Genomic DNA, 18,170 nt, shown 5'->3' on the forward strand with positions numbered 1-18,170 from the left:
TACAAAAGTATAGGAAGGTCGTATTACCTGGTGTCCCCAGACTTCTAAAATAAACAAATACATGAATAGCTTTAAAAATGCATGTAGCTAGGCCGGGCTTGGTGGCTCACGCCTATAATCCCATCACTTTGGGAGGCCGAAAAAGGTGGTTCACCTGAGGTCTGGAATTCAAGACCAGCCTGGCCAACATGGCGAAACCCCATCTCTACTAAAAATACAAAAATTAGCCAGGTGTGGTAGCACGCAACTGTAATCCTAGCTACTCAGGAGGCTGAGACAGGAGAATCGCTTGAACCCGGGTGGCAAAGGTTACAGTGAGCCAAGATCATGCCACTTCATTCCAGCCTGGGTGACAGAGCAAGACTCCATCTCAAAAAAAAAAAAAAAAGAAAAAAAGAAAAAAAAATGCATGTAGCTTTAAAAAGCAAAAACATTGACCCTGCTGTATGTATTATCCTCTAAGTTGTCCTTTTTACTTAACGTTGGCATTTTATGTGCAAAAAGTTGTAAAAGGTGCAGATATCATCTACAAAACCCATACTTTTAACCACCCTTTAAAAAAAGTGACATCTTGGGGCAAAATTTTTTCCCCTGGGCATATTGGTAGGATTTTATTAGGTAAGCCTATGGGAAGGTGTGCATCACAAGGGTTTTATAGCTGGATTTCAGAGCCTGCCAGCCGGGGTTGCAGAGAGCTGCTCTTTTGCCTGCTTCTGGAGGCAACAAATTGGAGTTCTGGCTTCCTGGAGGGCTCAGAGCAGGGCGAGGACCACAGGGAGATCTGATAAGCAAGCGCCCTTTGCTTTAGGCTTGGAGCATGCCGGTTGCTAGAGCCTGCTCAGGCACCCCAGATTGACTTTTTATTTGGGCCACTTTTCATCCTGTGTAACCGCTTAGAATGAGCACAGGCCTGGAAGGCTGAGGGCGGCGGCAGAGTGCTTCTCTAGTCTGGGCATGCTCCAAGGTTTAGGGCTAAGGCTCCTTCAGGTTCAGGAGTAGGCACGGCTTCCCGTTCAGCAACTGCCACTCTTTGGTCTATCATGATGCCTGACCTTTGAGCACCTCATTCTTTTGGTGGGAACTAGCAACTGCGAAGCCCCCTCACCGCAGGGACACATCCCCCTTTCTTATTTGGAGAATTAAACACAGAGCAGTATCTTCTAATTCGAACCTTCTGGTCAGCTTAAGCAAAACTTTGAATGCTTTTCTTCTTAGAAGAATGATGCATATTCTTATCTGCTTTAAGCAAACATTTCAGTTGTGCCACCTCAGGGTTTATCCAAGGAAAGTCGAAGATTTGCCCTTTTCCAGAGTGCTAGGATGATTGGGGTTCTTCAGAGGTGAGTAAGGATGCATCTTTCCTATGTACACTTGTTTTCTTCAGATGGGAGGTGGGAGGACTACAGCCGGGTGGGGAGCAGCCTGGGGTGGGGGGATAGGGATCAGAATTTTCCGAGGACTTCAGACTTGGCCCTTGCCTTCTACCCACGCGGGCCAGTCTCTATGCAAAGCAGTGCCTTTGACTGGAGGAGGGCACAGATACACTTGGTAGGGCAAGCTGTGGGTGAGGAGGGATTTAGCCCTATATTTGGCTTGATTTGAGGGCTGTGACCTGGGCATATGAGCATCAATAGATTAAAGGTGGTGACAGGTCTGGCACTGTTTTGGTTGTGGTTATGTTTCACTGCTTCACCAACCACTTTAAAACATAGTGGCAGAAAACAGTTACCGTTGTATTTATACCCATGGGCTTGGTGGGTCAGGAATTTGAGATGGGGATGGCTCTTCTTTGTTTCGTGATGCCTGGGACCACACCCAGGTTAGAGCATCCATTTGCAGGCGGCTTTTTCACTGACAGGTCTGGACCTTGAGGACAGACTCAGGCTTGGCTGTTAGAGTGCCCACAGGCAAACTGTCTGGCCTCGGGTGGTCAGACTTCACACGTGGTGGTTCAGGGCTCTGAGACCAAGTGTCTCAGCAAATGTGGCAGAAGCACTGGCCATCTGTGACCATCTAAAGGCATCATATAGTGTATCTTTTACTCTTCCCTGTGGTCCAAGCAGCTCAAGACCCCCAGACTTAAAAGAAGGACACAGAGACACTTCTCCTGTCCCCCCATGCAAGGTGTGCCAGATAATTTTTGGACAGGTTTTAAAAGTGTCACTTTGGAGTCTCCCTTTGGGTGTAAAGGCTCCATGTAGCTTTGCTGCAAGCACTTGGCAGAGAAACTGTTTTTCAACTTAGATGAAGCTTTTCGATACAGCTCACATGTTCAGAAAAGCTTGAGAGGAACAGCAAACAGTCCAGCATTGGAATGCATGCAGCAGCAGCATTCTGGAACTTTCTCTGCCAATAATACTTTCAGTGTGCTCAAGGTGCCCTCTGTTTGTACAAGATTTCCATTTTGAATGTCTCTCTAAATTAAAGTGTTCCTGCTCTGAGCACTGGAAGGTTGGAAATCGCTATTCATTCTCCTGAAATGGGGGGCATCTTTCACATTCCAGGAGGCTTCGCTGCCCCACTGAGGATTTCATGGAGGTTGATGTCACTCAGTTTTTGTTTGAGCATGTGCCACGTGGCATTGAGGATGGGGGATTAGCTTAGAGGATGTGTTTGGAAATGAACAAGATGCGTTTCTTCCATGCAGATGGGAAGGAATCTGGAGCCCTTGACAGGTCATGCAAGCCTTGGACTGAGGCCTCACTTTTGGAAGGGTGGCCCAGGGATGGGTGGGCGCTAGCTGTGTGTCCTCAAGCAAGTCAGCGGCTACCTTTTGGGGCCTGTCTTCCGCTGTGGGATGGTGGTGATACCATGACGTTGTGATTAGAACCAACATAAAAGGCCCACGTGGAGTAGGTGCTCAGTAAGCAGCAGTGATGCTGGCATTGCCACTCTTACTGGGCACGTGCCTTGGTTCTGTTACTAGGCCCTCCCCAGGGCTGTGGCCTCTTACTACGTGCGCCCCACACAGGCCCTGGGTTGCACCTCTGGCTGGTGCGTGCCTTCAAGCCCCAGCCCTCAGGTTCTATTTGCCTGTGAGACATCTTCATGTGGATTGCTACAGGATGCCCTGAGCTAAGCATGTGCTTATCTCAGACCATCCTCCCCTGCCCCAACTATCTGCCTCTGGTGCTCTTATCTTGTGACATTACTGTCCTCACCCTCAGGACCGGTGGGCTCTGCCCTCTGCATTATTTACTCTCTGTTCACCTCCTCCCTCGCCCATTTGTCTCTCACACCGCTGCTTCCAGATTTGCTCAGACTACAGCACCTCACTGTCTCTTCATGCTCTGAACAGCTGTTCGTTGCCTGCTGTCCGGAGCCCAGCTTTCTTGGAATAATATAAAAGGGAACACAGTGGTGCCCATATTTGGTTCATGAACAGAATCTCCTGGGGCTTGTTATGAAAACAACCATCCTGCCCATCTTGACCTTGCTGCTGCATCTTCCCCTCCCCAGGGGCCTCTGCTGGCATTGCCATCCCGCCCCCGCCCCCCCCCCCCAATCCTCTTCCTCCACCAGAATCTCCTTCTCCGTCCGGAAGTTGTCCCACAGGCATCTTCACGCTACTCCCCAGGACTCAGGTGACTGCAGCCTTTACTTCTCCAGGGTTCATTATATATAGGTGGCTGCTGACCATTTTCCTTCAAGGACAAGAACTCCTTGGACTGGAATCACCTTAGTCATTCTGGTATCCCTTAGAGCAGAGGTCAGCAAACTGTGGCCCATGGGCCATATCCAGCCCAGTGCTAGTTTTCGTAAGATCCAAGAGCTAGAAAGTTTTAACAATTTTTAAATGGTTGAAAAAAGTCAAAAAGAATACTAGTTCACAGCACCTGAAAATTGTATAAAATGCACATTTCTGTGTCCTTCAATAAAGTTGTGTGGGAGCACAGCCATGCTTTTACAAATTATCTTCAGCTGTGTTCACTCTCCAGTGGTAGAGTTGAATAGCTGGGACAGAGATGTCCCACAAAACTGCAATATTTGCTATTCTGGCTCTTTTAATAGAGTTTTGTGGGTTTTTAATTTTTTTTTTGAGACAGAGTCTCACTTTGTTTTCTGGGCTGGGGTGCAGCGGTGTGATTATGGCTCACTGCGGCCTCAACCTCCTGGGCTCAAGTGATTCTCCCACCTCAGCTTCCTGAGTAGCTGGGACCACAGGTGTGTGCCACCATGCCCAACTAATTTTTGTATTTTTTTGTAGAGACAGGATTTCACCATGTTACTCATGCTGGTCTCAAACTCCTGGGCTAAAGCAGTCGACACTCCCAAAGTGCTGGGATTACAGGCATCAGCCACCACACCCAGCCTACAGTTTTCTGACTTCTGCCCTAGAGTAGCAATTCCCAGTCATCTGGGGGAGCGTTTTAGTCAGGCTTTCAGCAAATATTTAGGGAGCACATACTATGTTCGTCTGTCTCAGTACCCTAGATAACAGCACTGAACAAAACAAAATTGTTGCTGCTGTGGAGCTTACATTTTTTTATTGGGCACAAACAGGCAATAAACAGATATAAATAGGTATATTAGCTGGTGATAAGTGCTGTGAAGAAAAAGAAAGGCTAAGTGGGCTGTTGGGGGGTGGGTGCTCTCACAGATAGATTGGTCGGAAGACCTCTTTTATAAGGTAACTTTTGAGCTGAGACCTTGGATGAACTGAGGGAGGGGGAAAGGTGAAGAGGCAGTTGGGAGAAGTGTAAGTGCAAAGGCCCTGAGGCAGGCAGGTGTGGCAAGTCTGAGGAATGACGAGGCAGATGGCCTGAGCCTGGACTCTGAACATTCAGGGAGATGGGCAATAGGTGGTGGCAGCAGGTCCCCAGATCCCTTAGGGTAGAGGTCCTCCTCCCTCGCCAGGGGTCACAGTCACCTGGGGTACTTAAAAAATACAGCTGCTGGGAGGCCTCTGTAGAGATTCTGATTCAGCAGGTCTGAAGTACAGACCTGTGGCCTGGAAGGTCCTAGATTTTATCGGTTGAGATGGGAGAATCAGATCCACACTGCTCCACCCCCAGCCCCATCTCCGTCAGTGTTGGGGCCTGCAGAGCCCTTGCAATGCTAAAAGGCAGTGTGGATTAGGAACCTTGGCTACCGGACCTCACACATTGTTTGGCTCCTAGAAGATACTCAAATAAATGTTTAAATAATTTTTAAAAAGAGACCTGCATTTGCCCTGTGACTGATGGCCTCTGTTACTGTTATTTTGGGGCATGCCTTTTCTTTCTCTGTACATGGTTCCGTCTAGAGGCCTAGGTCTCAATAAAGGGGTAAGTCCTCCAGCATCTAGCCAGTGGTGGCCGCTCCACCTTTTATTGCAGGAATGGGGCACACTGTTTCCCGTAGTCTGAGGTGGACCCACCCCGCCCCCCCACTGCTTGTCACCCAGCCAGGCCTTTGGGAAGGGTTCTCCACGCCCTCTCAGGGGATCCTCCCCATACATGCTGCATTTCCGTCACAGACCCCATGTCGCCTGTGGAGAGTAAAGCAATGTGTGCAGGGTCTTAACTTGTGCATCCGCAAGCGCTGAGTTTGTTGAATGAATGGGGGATGGATGAGCAAGGAAGGATTTTAGGAAACGTTGGAAGGAAGGCAAAGCCTGCATGAGGACCCCGCAGCCAGGGGCTGCCTGATTTCACTGAGCATCCAGCAGGCTGCTTTATAGGATGTCATACTATAAAGAAGGGCGTGCCTTACATACAGTGTTACATAGATAACGTAGGGTAGGAGAGCAGTCTCCCTAAATCACACTTTCTTCCTGTGACTTAGTGTAAAAGTACATATGCTTTCCAGTTTGAAACAGTGATCGGAATGACTGAGAAAAACATGCTAAAGCATACTGTAGCCATTTAAAATGGACAGGTATAAAACGGAAATGGTGATTTTGCCTGATCCAGCCTTGTAACATTACTTGAAATAGGGCCATTGAAATTGCTACCCACATCTGGATTCCTGGTGAAGAATCTGTACTTTCTGTGTGGCCTGGCATTCAGGGTCTCAGGCTATATCCCTATTCTAAAACAAATGTGCCTCTTAAAATCCCGGGCTTTTATGGATTCCGAATTGATGGTTTTTCATTTGTTCGGGGTCTTGAATTCATTGGAGGACCTTTGAGACCTGTGAACACACAATTTCACATGTGGTTTCACATGAGACTCCCCTCTAGTCTCCCTGAAACCCATTCAGGGATCCATGGAGATCCACAGACTTCAGACTGGAAGACTGTATTCTAAAAGGATTGATCTCATGATAGCTGATGACTATTTAAGAAATCAAGTTAGACTCAGAGAGATTATGAAAGTGTCGGGTTAGCGTTTGAATTTTTTCTTTGTTGGAAAAGGACACTCATTTTAATCATATCCTTTAAAAAACTCAATTTTTCACTCTAAATGAAAATTTTTATGAGTTAGATTTTCTTGAACTGGGTTCCCTGCATAGCTTGAAGTCTGGATACCAACATAATGAGAACTATGAAGCTGATATGCCTCAGTTTACATACAAAGTATTTTTTAAATTTATATTAAAAATTAAAATATCTTGAAAGCTGTGTAAGAGCATTCAGTTATAAGCCCTTTGTCAATAACTGAATAATTATCTTTCTTAAAATACTTACTTTACTTAATATTGATTCCTGGTACTATATAAATGGGTTTAATTCAGTTCAAATATTTGTAGAGTGCATCTGTTAGTAATGCCCAGCTATCTGTTTGAAGCACCGTAAGGTGGGTCAAAATAACTCAAGCAGGTTGCAAAAACTTAAAAGCAATATTAATTTAAAGTAATGTTTAACTTTTAAGGTCTATGCCCTGCAACCTTCCAGGCTACTCTACACAAAACTAAAGCTTCATAATTGTTGGAAATTGCTTGTGTCTTTCCCTTTGGAATCTGTGCAGCAACGTGGGGGTTTGTCCTGCTTTGCTGTGTGTGTGTGTCTGTTCTTTGGTCTGGGCTGGGTATTGAATTCTCTCTCAAGCAAAGCAGGTAGAGCTTTTGATAATTTGAAAGGAGGCCATAACACTTGACATAAAAACATTGTAAAGATTAATTGGTTATAGCGCGTCTGAAGATAAAAAGTAATAAGCAAGAGATAAATGTAAGGAAAGGGAAAAATTACTTGGCATGCATTCAACGAATTTTAGTGCTTGGACCATGTATGCCTGGTGTAACAAATGTAAATATGAAAACACCTCATCTTGCAGTGAGACCCACCTGTAAGGTACCAATTAGAACAAAACATGTAGCAGGCCTTGGCCACACAGGAGGGCCACCAGTGTCTCCTGGAGCAGGAGGGAAGGTTGAAGATGCTTTCTGGAGAATCAAATGCTCAGATGAGTCTTGGAGGTGCAGGTGCCCAGGACACTACCTGTAGACGAGCTGAAGGGTTGGGGACAGCAAGTGGTTTAGGGAAGGTGGAGAGTCACATGCAGGGGGCTGCTTGCAGGGGCCTGCTCTGGAGGTCTGAGTGGTGAAGCGTGGAGGTCTGAGTGGGGAAGGAAGGGATTCATGAAGCCTCCTTTGCAGCATGAATCAGGAGGTGCAGCTGGGGAGGAGAGGGCACGTCTCCAGGTGCATCTCCAGCCTCCAGGGGCAGTGGAAGAGGTCTGAGACACAGAAGTGGATCTGGTCCATATCTGCTTACATCCATTCTTATCCATTTATGAAGGGTGGTAAAGCTTTGGCTGTGGCTTGGACATCATTCCCCAGGGCTGATCCTGGGAAGCATGGGCGTCACCTGCTTCCCCAGGAAGAGATGATTAAGGAGAACCAGTGGGCAAGGGGAAAGGGCTCAGGACATCATGGTCAAGGAAACAGAAGGTGTCTGGGATGGGTGGCAGCCTTCACTGCTGTGAAATGGAGTGAGGATAGAAGGATTGAGAGATTTTTGTGAAATCAACTTTTTTTCTTTTTTCTGAGACAGGGTCTCACTTTTGTCACCCAGGCTGGAGTAGTGGCGCTATCTCAGCTCACTGCAGCCTCAACCTCCTGGGCTCAAGCGATCTTTCTGCTTCTGCCCCTGCCATGTAGCTGGGACTGAAGGCACAAGCCATCACCCCTGGCTAATTTTTTGAGATGGGGTTTTCACCAGTTTGCGCAGGCTGGCCTCAAACTCCAGAGCTCAAGCGATTTGCCTGCCTTGGCCTCCCAAAGTATTAGGATTACAGGCACAAGCCACCGCACCAGCCTGAAATCAACATTTTAAAGTGAGTTGAAAAAAGGTTTGAAAGAAAAAACTGAAAAAGCAAATAACCATGGAATGATTTGAAAAGTCTGCCAAAAGGTGCTACCCACCCAGAAGGCAATAAGAGAATGGATGCTTCCATAGCATGGAATACTTATTCTCAGTAAAGCAGCTTAATCCTGTAGCCAAAATGAGACAGTATACTTATTTGAGATATATAGCACAGTAAAGAAAAGCGCACATGGGTTGGGCAACTGGTGGCTCACAGGTGATCTTTGTGGACTCTGGTGGCAGCAGTGCGTGGTGTCCGAGCTGAGGACCGACCCAGGTGTTCACCAGGTGTCTAGAAAAAGGCAAGAACAGGACAACAAGGACATAGAGTTTAGTAAGGGTTAAAATCTCTTCCCTCCTTTTTTAAAAGTAAGTAAACTTTTTTAAAAGTAAGTAAACACTTAACCACAAGGAAAATTAAACAGTTACTCATGTCACCATTTAAACTCAGTATTTTGGAAATTTCACAGTCTTTTTTTCCCAATGCATTTTACAGAAGTGAGAGTCACACTGTATATATATTTTTTCGTCTGGTACTGTCATAACTGCATCATGTTACAGTGTAGTTCCGTGGTCATATTTAATGGCTTTCTGATTTCATCAAATGGCTGTATGACAATTTATACAGCAATTCTCTAATTATGGGATATTATGGCTTATTCCTTTTTTGTGTGTGTGATTATAAATAAGGCCGTGACATTGGTGAGGGCACTTTTCCGGTATGTTTACTGATTTCCTGAGAGTAAGATAAGAGCAAAATCACATGGTTCAAAGGTATAAGTGTTACAGGAAAGGGGTCCCGATCCGGACCCCAAGAGAGGGTTCTTGGATCTTGCACAAGAAAGAATTCAAGGCGAGTCCTTAAAGTGAAAGCAAGTTTATTAAGAAAATGAAGGATTAAAAGAATGGCTACTCTATAGAGAGGTCAGTTCTGAGGGCTGCTGATTGCCCATTTTTATGGTTATTTCTTGATGATATGCTAAGCAAGGGGTGGATTATTCACACCTCCTCTTTTTAGACCATATAGGTAACTTCCTGACGTTGCCATGGCATTTGTAAACTGTCATGGCACTGGTAAGAGTGCAGCAGAGAGGACAGCCACAGGTCACTCTTGTGGCCATCTTGGTTTTGGTGGGTTTTAGTCAGCTTCTTTACTGCAACCTATTTTATCAGCAAGGTCTTTATGACCTGTATCTTTTTTTTTCTTGAGACGGAGTTTTGTTCTTGTTGCCCAGGCTGGAGTGCAATGGTGCGATCTCAGCTCACTGTAACCTCCATTTCCAGGGCTCAAGTGATTCTCCTGCCTCAGCCTCCCAAGTAGCTGGGATTACAGGCATGTGCCACCATGCCCAACTAATTTTGTATTTTTAGTAGAGATGGGGTTTCACCATGTTGGTTAGGCTGGTCTTGAACTCTTGACCTCAGGTGATGTGCCTACCTCTGCCTCCCAAAGTGCTGGGATTACAGGTGTGAGCCACAGTGCCCGGCCCATGACCTGTATCTTATGGTGACTTCCTATCTCATCCTGTGACTTATAGTGCCTTAACAGTCTGGGAATGTAGCCCAGTAGGTCTCAGCCTCACTTTACCCAGCTACTGTTCAAGATGGAGTTACTCTGGTTCCAGTGCCTCTGACATAAGCAGTTTTTATTTTTTTTAATGAATAATGAATCTAGTTAATAGCTTTATTTTAATTTCTCCCATTTCCCTGCTTTCTTGCCACTTTTATTTATTTGGTCGTGTATTGCTGTCTTTTTTTTAAACCAAGTTTCCTCCTCTGTTTGAAGAGAGATGTGCTTCTGTGGAATTAGCAACATTCCCCTTCTTGAGAGTGGGAATTTCATGTGGGGGTGTAGTTTGGATACTGAATCCTATTTGATGAGTAGCTATTAAACTCCTACTACACACAAGAGGATGGCAATGGGAAGATGCCTGGGGTTATGAGATCCTAACCTCAGGGCCTTCCCAAGCTCACAAATTTAACAGCCCGGGACAGGGAGGACGTTTGTGTTTAATCTCTCTGTTCTTCCTCGGCACCTGGAAGCACCTAAATGCACCTGGTACTTAGAAGGCCTTCAGTATCTGCTGAGTGGCCAAATGAGGGCCAAATAGGAGTGTGTACAAAATATTAGGACCGCCTATGCTCAGGAAAGGCTTCCGTAGAAAGAATCCTGCTCAGTAACTTAAAGTGAGTGCTCATGGTCCAGTATTACATTTTAAAGTCATCTGCTGTTGATTCAGGGCTGACTTATACACATTTACTGAAGGCCAGCTGTATACAGGCACAGGAGAGCCTGCCCACGAGGTGCCTAGAGTATAGAAGGGAGATGTGGTAAGTGCGGAGAAAGGATGGCACTCCCGTTGGAGTTAAGCCGCACTGCAGGCCACTGTTTAACCTCTCTGGGTTTGCTTTCATCATCGTTACAAGGGAGAGGTTAGACTGAACCTTAGGACTTCTTTCAGACATGTGATTATTTGATTTTTGTGACTAGCTCTTCCTCAAACAAAGGTTGAGAACATACTGTTTATCAAAACACATGCATCCTTAGCTAGGTGTGATGGCGTACGCCTGCAGTCCCACTTACTCAGGAGGCGGAGGCGAGAGGATCACTAGAGACCAGACTGGGTAATAAAGGGAGATCTGTCACTTGGGAAAAAAAAAAAAAAAGCTTCACCTGCACTGTCCAACTCTAGACCCCAAAAGAGGTATTCCAAAACTGCGGGGATAGATAGAAAAGAAAAACAGCTCAGAGCAGTGTGAGCCATGTGAGGTTTGCAAAATTTATCAGGCCGGAGAGTCATGAGCACGGAACTAAAGTCATGCCCTGCCATGCCCAGGGCCGGTTCTTTAAAGGTATTTTGTTTCTGCCCAGCTGCCTCAACCAATTATCTTTTTCCTGGGATTTTTGATACAAAAAACAATATATGGCCAATCAGTAGCTTATGTTATTTTAATGTAAATTCTTGATAACTTAGAAACTGCCTTTTCCTTTAAAAGCCCACTTGTCACTGCTGCTGATGGGAGCATATATTCAGGGCAACTTGAATCGATGTTCCTGGGTTGCAGTTCTCAAACTTGACCTGAATAAACTCTACGATCCTGTTTTTACTTATTTTGTAGTAAGATTTAATTGTTTTGAAAACAAAGTATGCATTTTGTTGTCTTCATAAGTTAATTTTCTTTGTAAAATTTAAAATATTGGTTAAAATTTAAGATTCCATCCATTGGAATCCCTGAAAGTTGTGGACTTAAACATTGACTTCTTTTTTTCTTTCTCTTACAGCTGTTTGGGGCAACTTCGTTAATATGAGGTAATTGTTTTTAATTACTTGGGTACTGTGGTTGGATTTTATAGACACATTTCAGTTGGTACATATATACCATGGATGTCATGGGTTAATTGAAAAGTATTTTTAAAACAAAACTGGGTTCTTGCTATTCACGTATCTGAGCTGTTTCTTTTCTCCTATGGGTATTCTCAAGGAATGCAGCTGATTTTAACAATTACCAAGTAAGGCCCACAAGTAAAACAATGGTCGGCCACCCCCCCCTTGCCTCCTTGTGTAGATAATAAAGGGTTGACCCTAGCTTATGTAAATTGTATTTCTGGGTGGATTGAGCAAGAACACTGAGGGGCTTTTGCAAAGCCTTCTGAGAAGGGAGCTGTCTTCGGGAAGCCATGGCAGGCCCATGACCTCAGGGGGCCAGCTAGTGGGTATCGATGCAGAGACCACCTATTTAGTCCAGCGTTAGGCCTGTATGCGTCGTGTGTGCTTCTTCATAGGGCAGGAGGCACTCTTGTAAAAATAAAACTCTTGTGTTATCTCTTTACCAAATAAAAAAAAAATAGCCTTTAAAAAAATCAGCAAAAAGAAATAAGCACTTATTGTAAAAACCATTTGGTACTGTTCATAGTTTTCCATGTAAAGGAAAATTTGCTCCACTTGGTTATGTTGTGAGAATCACTATTGTGATGATTAGGTTGGTATTGTAATGTAATGCGGCTGCACATGTCTACCAGGGTAAAAGGTTACTATGCCCTCAGGAGGCTTTTCATGTGGAGTTGGGTTTTGCAAGGTGGGTGGGATGGTGTCGATTTGATTCCTACCACCAGGGCATGTGTGTGTCTCCTGACAAAGGCTGCTGTGTATGACTAGGTGGGGTGCTCAGATCCCATTTAAAGGAGCTCTGTGGTTTTACTTAAAAGACTCCATTTTTACATTAAATCCCCAGGAAAGCCCAGCAGGCACAAACACATACTCCTACAGACGCACTTCCTGCTTCAAATTTAAAATCCTGTGTTGGATGTAGCATAGCAGTGAGATTATTTTAGTTTAGTGGAAATAATCCATTAGGTAATACTGAGCATGTTCATAGATGGATTTAAGGGGAGTCCTTCCCTTTGGTTGTCTTCTTTTCCTCTGGTGCATCCCTTCTGGAGGGAATTGTACACATGACTGATACTTGAGCAGGAGACAGAGGTGGTCTGCATCCGTTGGGTTATGTTAGGGTAATTTATTCAGAAACAGTCTTAAAGTCACAAAGCCTTTCAGTTGATCTCAGTTTTATAGCTTTCTACTCAACAGGTCTATCCAGGAAAATGGTGAACTAAAAATTGAAAGCAAGATTGAAGAGGTTAGTCTTTTTTCTATTTTTGTATCTATTTCATCTGTATACTTGTCAATTTTACTTCCTTTGCTCGTGCTGTCATTCTTATTGTGGCAGCTTGATGCTGTTCTGTGATTTTGCAACCGTGTCTCAAAAAATTACTCCCTTATTTAAGAGGACATGCAGTCTGTTACTGTTGGTCCATTTTTGACGTATTAAAACAAATTCTACCTCAAAGGCAAAATGGATTTAGACTTTTACATGACTTTTCAGGTAAGCGTTTTTTAGAGAAAGGGAAGTGATTGCCTTTGGGAGATAGAGATGAGTACCAACATCCTCTCACTGGCACAGGTGCTGAAAAGAACAATGGCCGCCAATCGGATGCTAGGCCACAAATGTAAAGAGCATCCACGTGCACAGATGGAGACGTCGCACACCCACCCAGCTGAAGGCTAGCACCGATGCTCAGTTATGCACCTCCTATTTAAATACATGTAGATACAGCCAGACCGTTGTAACATGGGCTGTGGGGGAGGGGATGGGAGGTTACTTACTTTGGATTTGAAGCCAACTTAGGGAGTCCTGGGAAGCCCTTGAGTTGCTGTCTTTCTGCCTGAGTCCGCAGTGTCTACAGACGTGGATGTAGGTTGACTCACAACCTGCAATTTATGTGCTGCAGCTGATAACATGAGTATACACAGTAATTGCAGAAACAAGATGTTAAGCTTTTGTGGGCCATGCTTAGGGGATTGTTCCTAAAAAGAGATGGATAGTGTTGATCTGTTTTTATGAGCCTGAAACACCTTTTACATTCTTCCTAGTAGGATGGGTGAGCAAAAACATTAATTGTCTCAGAAACCGAGGCATTTATGGAGTAAGAGTTCAAATGGACAGTTTATCTGTTCAATTCTAGCATTGTGACGCAAGTGGTGTATCTTAATTTCAAACTGGAAGTTAATTTGTAGAAGAAATTAAAACCTGTTTTGCCTTATCTGAAACATCAGAATGGGGTGAAAGGGGTTGAGAACTGTGTTTTTGCTTTAAAACTGATTTTTGTTATTATTGTTCTAGATGGTTGAACCACTAAGAGAGAAAATCAGAGATTTAGAAAAAAGGTATGTGTACTTTTTGTCTTAAAGTCAATAGTTAAAATAAGTTTGTCTCAAATGAGTAATTAATTCTCAGTTTGTTCGCTCCAAACTCTGCCAACCTAAATAAATGTCTATATACGCATTTCCCCCACTTTGAGTGTAATACCCAGATAGAACATGGGGAGAAGAATCAATCTAGATGTGTTAAGATCTTCCTTCTTCAAACTCTGAACGTCTGAATTTCTGCAAATTTATTACATAGAAGTTGAGGCCAGGCCTCACATTTTCCTTGAACTTCTGCATATATTGATCAGTTGGATAGAATTCCAAAATAGGAGGACAATCCAGTGGGCCTGAAATGTAGTACCATATGCAAACACCACAAAATAAGGATGTGGAGCCTATGGTGTGTCATGTGTAGTCATTTAGCTGCTTTTGTCACCAGAGTTAATGAGGAGGTTCCCAGAATTTAGTCCAGGTGACGTGAGAGGGAAGAAGAATTATGTAATATGATAGAAATGTTTATTTGAGTCAGATTTCGGAGAGAACCCCTCCTCACCCTTTGGGACACTATTGCCCTCAGGTTCTCTCTCAGGCACTCCCGAGGCCGCTGAGCCTCAGCATCCAGGACTTTCCTCTTGCACGTACTGTATGTGGAAAACTATCTAGAGTAGCAGTTGAATCTTCAGAAATTTTAGAAAGAAAAATGACGGCATTTATTAAAGTTGATGTGATTTTTTCCCCTTATTGGGATGAGTTTGGACGATGTGTGTCAGCATTGAATGAGCCTTTTATCAAGTCCAGAACAAAAATGAAAAAATGAAGAGCAGTTTTTCTTTGATTTTCATTAAATGATCGAAGGGAAATACGACTGGAGAAGAGTCATTAAACAAAATGTGTCATTCACTTGATTCTTATCCTCAACTGAGCAGTCAAGCAAACTGTTAATTTCAGCACTTATCAGAACAAAAGTTGTCAGTAATTTTTAACAGATTCCCTTAGTAATATAAGGTTGTTACTTGTGCTTTAAATTTTTTTTGCCATGATTCTGTGCTTTAGTTATGCAGCTTGTAATATTTCCTTGGATGGGAGCCAGAAAATCTGCCTTTGATAAGACAGTAGAATTGAGAGATCTTAATTGAAGCTTTTTTTTTCTTTTTAGAAAAATCGGAACAATAAGAAATAACCCACCACACATTTTCTATATTGGTCTAAAAACTTGTCCACCAGTGATTATTTTCTTTAGACAATAGAATTTATTTATGAAAAGAAAAATGTCTCAATTCGATAACTTCCCTAAGGCAATAGCTTACAAACAAGAGCTCTCAACATGTGAGAATTATGCAGTCTCTTTGATACTTTTGTGATATCTTTGAGTGTGTGCTTTTAAACTGGATGGAGAAGCACAAATAAGAATTCGATCCTAAGAATTTACTAATAATTTATTCTTGTCAACCTGTGAAACCGCCTTGAAAATAGTGGCAGAGGGCAAACATTTGCCTCTGGGGCTGCTTGCAGGTGACTCATTCTGGAATGGTTCCGTCCTTCAGGTTGGTCAGCAAGTCAGGTGATCCGCGTGCCTGCATTACTGTGTCAGAAGGTCAAGCGTAGGCCTGGCTAAAAAAGCGTGATGGTGGAAATTGATGGAACTCCGTCTAGCTTACTTTTCCTGACTCAGTGTGTGATAAAGATGATCAAACAACCATCTTGACACTGACAAGATAAGAATGTAACTGGAAATAGGTTTACTTGACGTGCTTGTCACTTTGAGCAAAGTGGCCCCCAAGAACTAAAGATATTTTTGGAAGTTACAGGTTATATTTATACAGGGAAAGAAAGAAGACAGTGTCATTCTAGAATCCTGAGTAAATGGATTGTATGTGGGCTTTTTCTCTTTTACCACACTCCCATTGCTTAATACTTTGATTATATGCCATTTGTTTAACTCTGTATCTTTAAATGTTCTTTGAATAGATGGCAAATGATAATTTAAATTCTAAGTAAGAATACTGCTTACTGGCTAAACAGTAAGTTTAATCTGGAATGGCATAAAATATTAATGATTAGTAAAGGACTAATTTGGGGTTGTAAGGAAAGATTTGTTACCTCATTCTGCCTCTGCTTGCTGGTTTCTCTCTCGCTTAGGAATGCAGGCCTCATGCCTCTGCTGCATTTTGCTGCTTAACCCCCAGTGCCTAGTGTAGAACGGTGCTTAATGGAAAGTTCCTGAATAAGTGGATGAGCCAGTACACTGGGTAGGATTTTCACCTGCTACAGGTCTTTAAGAAGCCTTGTGGGCCAGGCACGGTGTAATACCAGCACTTTGGGAAGCCTCGGCAGGCTGATGGCTTGAGCCCAGGAGTTCGAGCCTAGCCTGGGCAACATAATGAAACCTCATCTCTACAAAAAATACAAGGCTGCAGTGAGCTGTGATTATGCCGCTACACTCCATCTGGGGTGACACAGTGTAAGACCTTGTCTCAAAAAAGGAAAAAAAAAAAAGGCCTTGTGCTCCTGCCCAGCCCTGGGTCAGTCCAGCAGGTGCTTGGGAGCACCAGGCAGCTGGCTCAGCATGTGGCCCAGCCAACGGCACCCACATGGTCACTGCACTCTATCAGTCACTGTGCTCTGTCACCCATTACTGCAAGGAGGAAAACAGGATGACATGCATACTGAGGAGGACCCCACAGGCACTCTCCCCTTCCTGTTTTTCAGCTTTGTATGTGTGGCTTCTCGAAGAAGTGAGGAGTATAAGATAGTTTTTTAAAAGTTTAATTACTTGAGCGTATACGTATGAAATCTAAAACTTGGCTGCTACATATTGAAGAACAAAGCAAGAAACTCAAGCTATTTTTCGTTTTTTAAATTAAAGGTTTCAGCACGCTGCATTTGAAGTAATTTTTAGTCCATCTTATGCCCGTCACTGCGTATGTCGGGCAACCATGCCTTTGCTTCAGTTCAATTTCTTTGAAGTACATTTCCTGTAATAAAACGGTTTGGCCGTTTCCTCTTGGTATAAGTAGCACACCACATTTCATTTTAAGCTTTCAGATAGGGACTATTCTAAGCTGACAGCTTGGATTAACATTTGTTTCCATGGCCCCGGATGCACACTCCACAGTCCTGCGCCTCCGCTCCTCACTGAATTGGTTTTCTCCCTGCACCGCGTTTTCCCATATGTAGCTATATTCCCATTCCCGAGCGGTCTTGACTCTAAAATCATATACACGGTAGAGAAGGAGCCCTGAAGGTGAGTGAGGGGAAGTTATGAGTCAGAGACGGCTCCAGCGTTTTCACGACAGACAGTTCGGAGGAGCCACGGTGCTTATGAGCAGTCGTGGGAAGGAAAGAGTCTCAGCTGTGCCACGGCACTGGGTGTGCCACTTGGGGACTGAGGCTGAAGACCTGGATATCGTGAGCTCAGAGAAATGAGGACAATTGGAGCGGTGTGAGAGGTGCACACAAATAACTCTGAGATTTACAGTGCCGTCCCCTAGCTGAGTTGGTGAGGGAAGAGGCGGAATGACAAGAAGTGTTACTTGGCAAACAAGACATCTGTGCTGCTCCCGCCAGTCTAACAGCATCGCTCCTGACTGAAGGCAGAACTTGCTCCTGCTCCCCAGCTGCATGGATGACTTTCCTGAGGCACTTCCTATGGGCGGCAAGTACTAAAGACAGTCGGTGAGCTCACAAGGGGGAGCCCCAGGGTTCCCACCCTTGCCCTCAGACTCTCCCATCTGATTTTGTAGTCTGCAAGGGGAACTTGAGCTTTTGAGACCCTGGAAGTTCTTAATGGGGGAATTCGTCTGCATTGTAATAGAAAGCCCTTTCACTCCGATTTAAGCACGCTCGGGGCTTTCTGGAGATGAGAAACCCCTGCTTCAGGGGCTTCTGTCTAATGACCCTTCATATTCCCTTCAGTTCAGCGACCATTAAGGAAGTGCATTCTGTATCCTAGTGCTGTGTCTGTGCTGGGGACAGGGCAGGGATGGAGACGGTGCCACCTGGCACAACACCTTTCCAATTAGTATAATGACCATAAAGCTGATGTCTCAGATTTTATTTAAAGCACTTTTGTTCCTAACTGAATAACTTTTAAAAAGAATATTTCAGTTCTGTGTTTATTACCTCACTGGACGTTTTATATTCAGATCATACTGCCCTGCTCCTGGGACATCAGTGTGGGCTGGGGACCAATGGCACCTTAGGGCAGCAAGAGGGTATCAAAACATAAGTGAGACTTA

The 18,170-nt window shown here is 44.2% G+C and overlaps 1 protein-coding gene across 12 annotated transcripts in view; it reads left to right on the forward strand.

The window, feature by feature from the left end:
• UXS1 (UDP-glucuronate decarboxylase 1) overlaps nt 1-18,170 on the forward strand; it is a 118,948-nt gene that overhangs the window by 17,295 nt on the left and 83,483 nt on the right. For 5 of the 12 annotated variants that reach the window (XR_010149002.1, XM_009443001.5, XM_063788848.1 and 2 more), the window contains exons 2-4: nt 11,511-11,538; nt 12,814-12,862; nt 13,907-13,950. Coding sequence is in view for 6 of the 12 variants with exons in the window: in XM_009443001.5 (XP_009441276.1) it covers nt 11,511-11,538; nt 12,814-12,862; nt 13,907-13,950 (121 nt within the window). In the remaining 6 variants the exon portion in view is untranslated. 12 annotated transcript variants of the gene reach the window in all.

This window comes from Pan troglodytes, chromosome 12, assembly GCF_028858775.2.
Source record: "Pan troglodytes isolate AG18354 chromosome 12, NHGRI_mPanTro3-v2.0_pri, whole genome shotgun sequence".
Lineage (NCBI taxonomy): Eukaryota > Metazoa > Chordata > Mammalia > Primates > Hominidae > Pan > Pan troglodytes.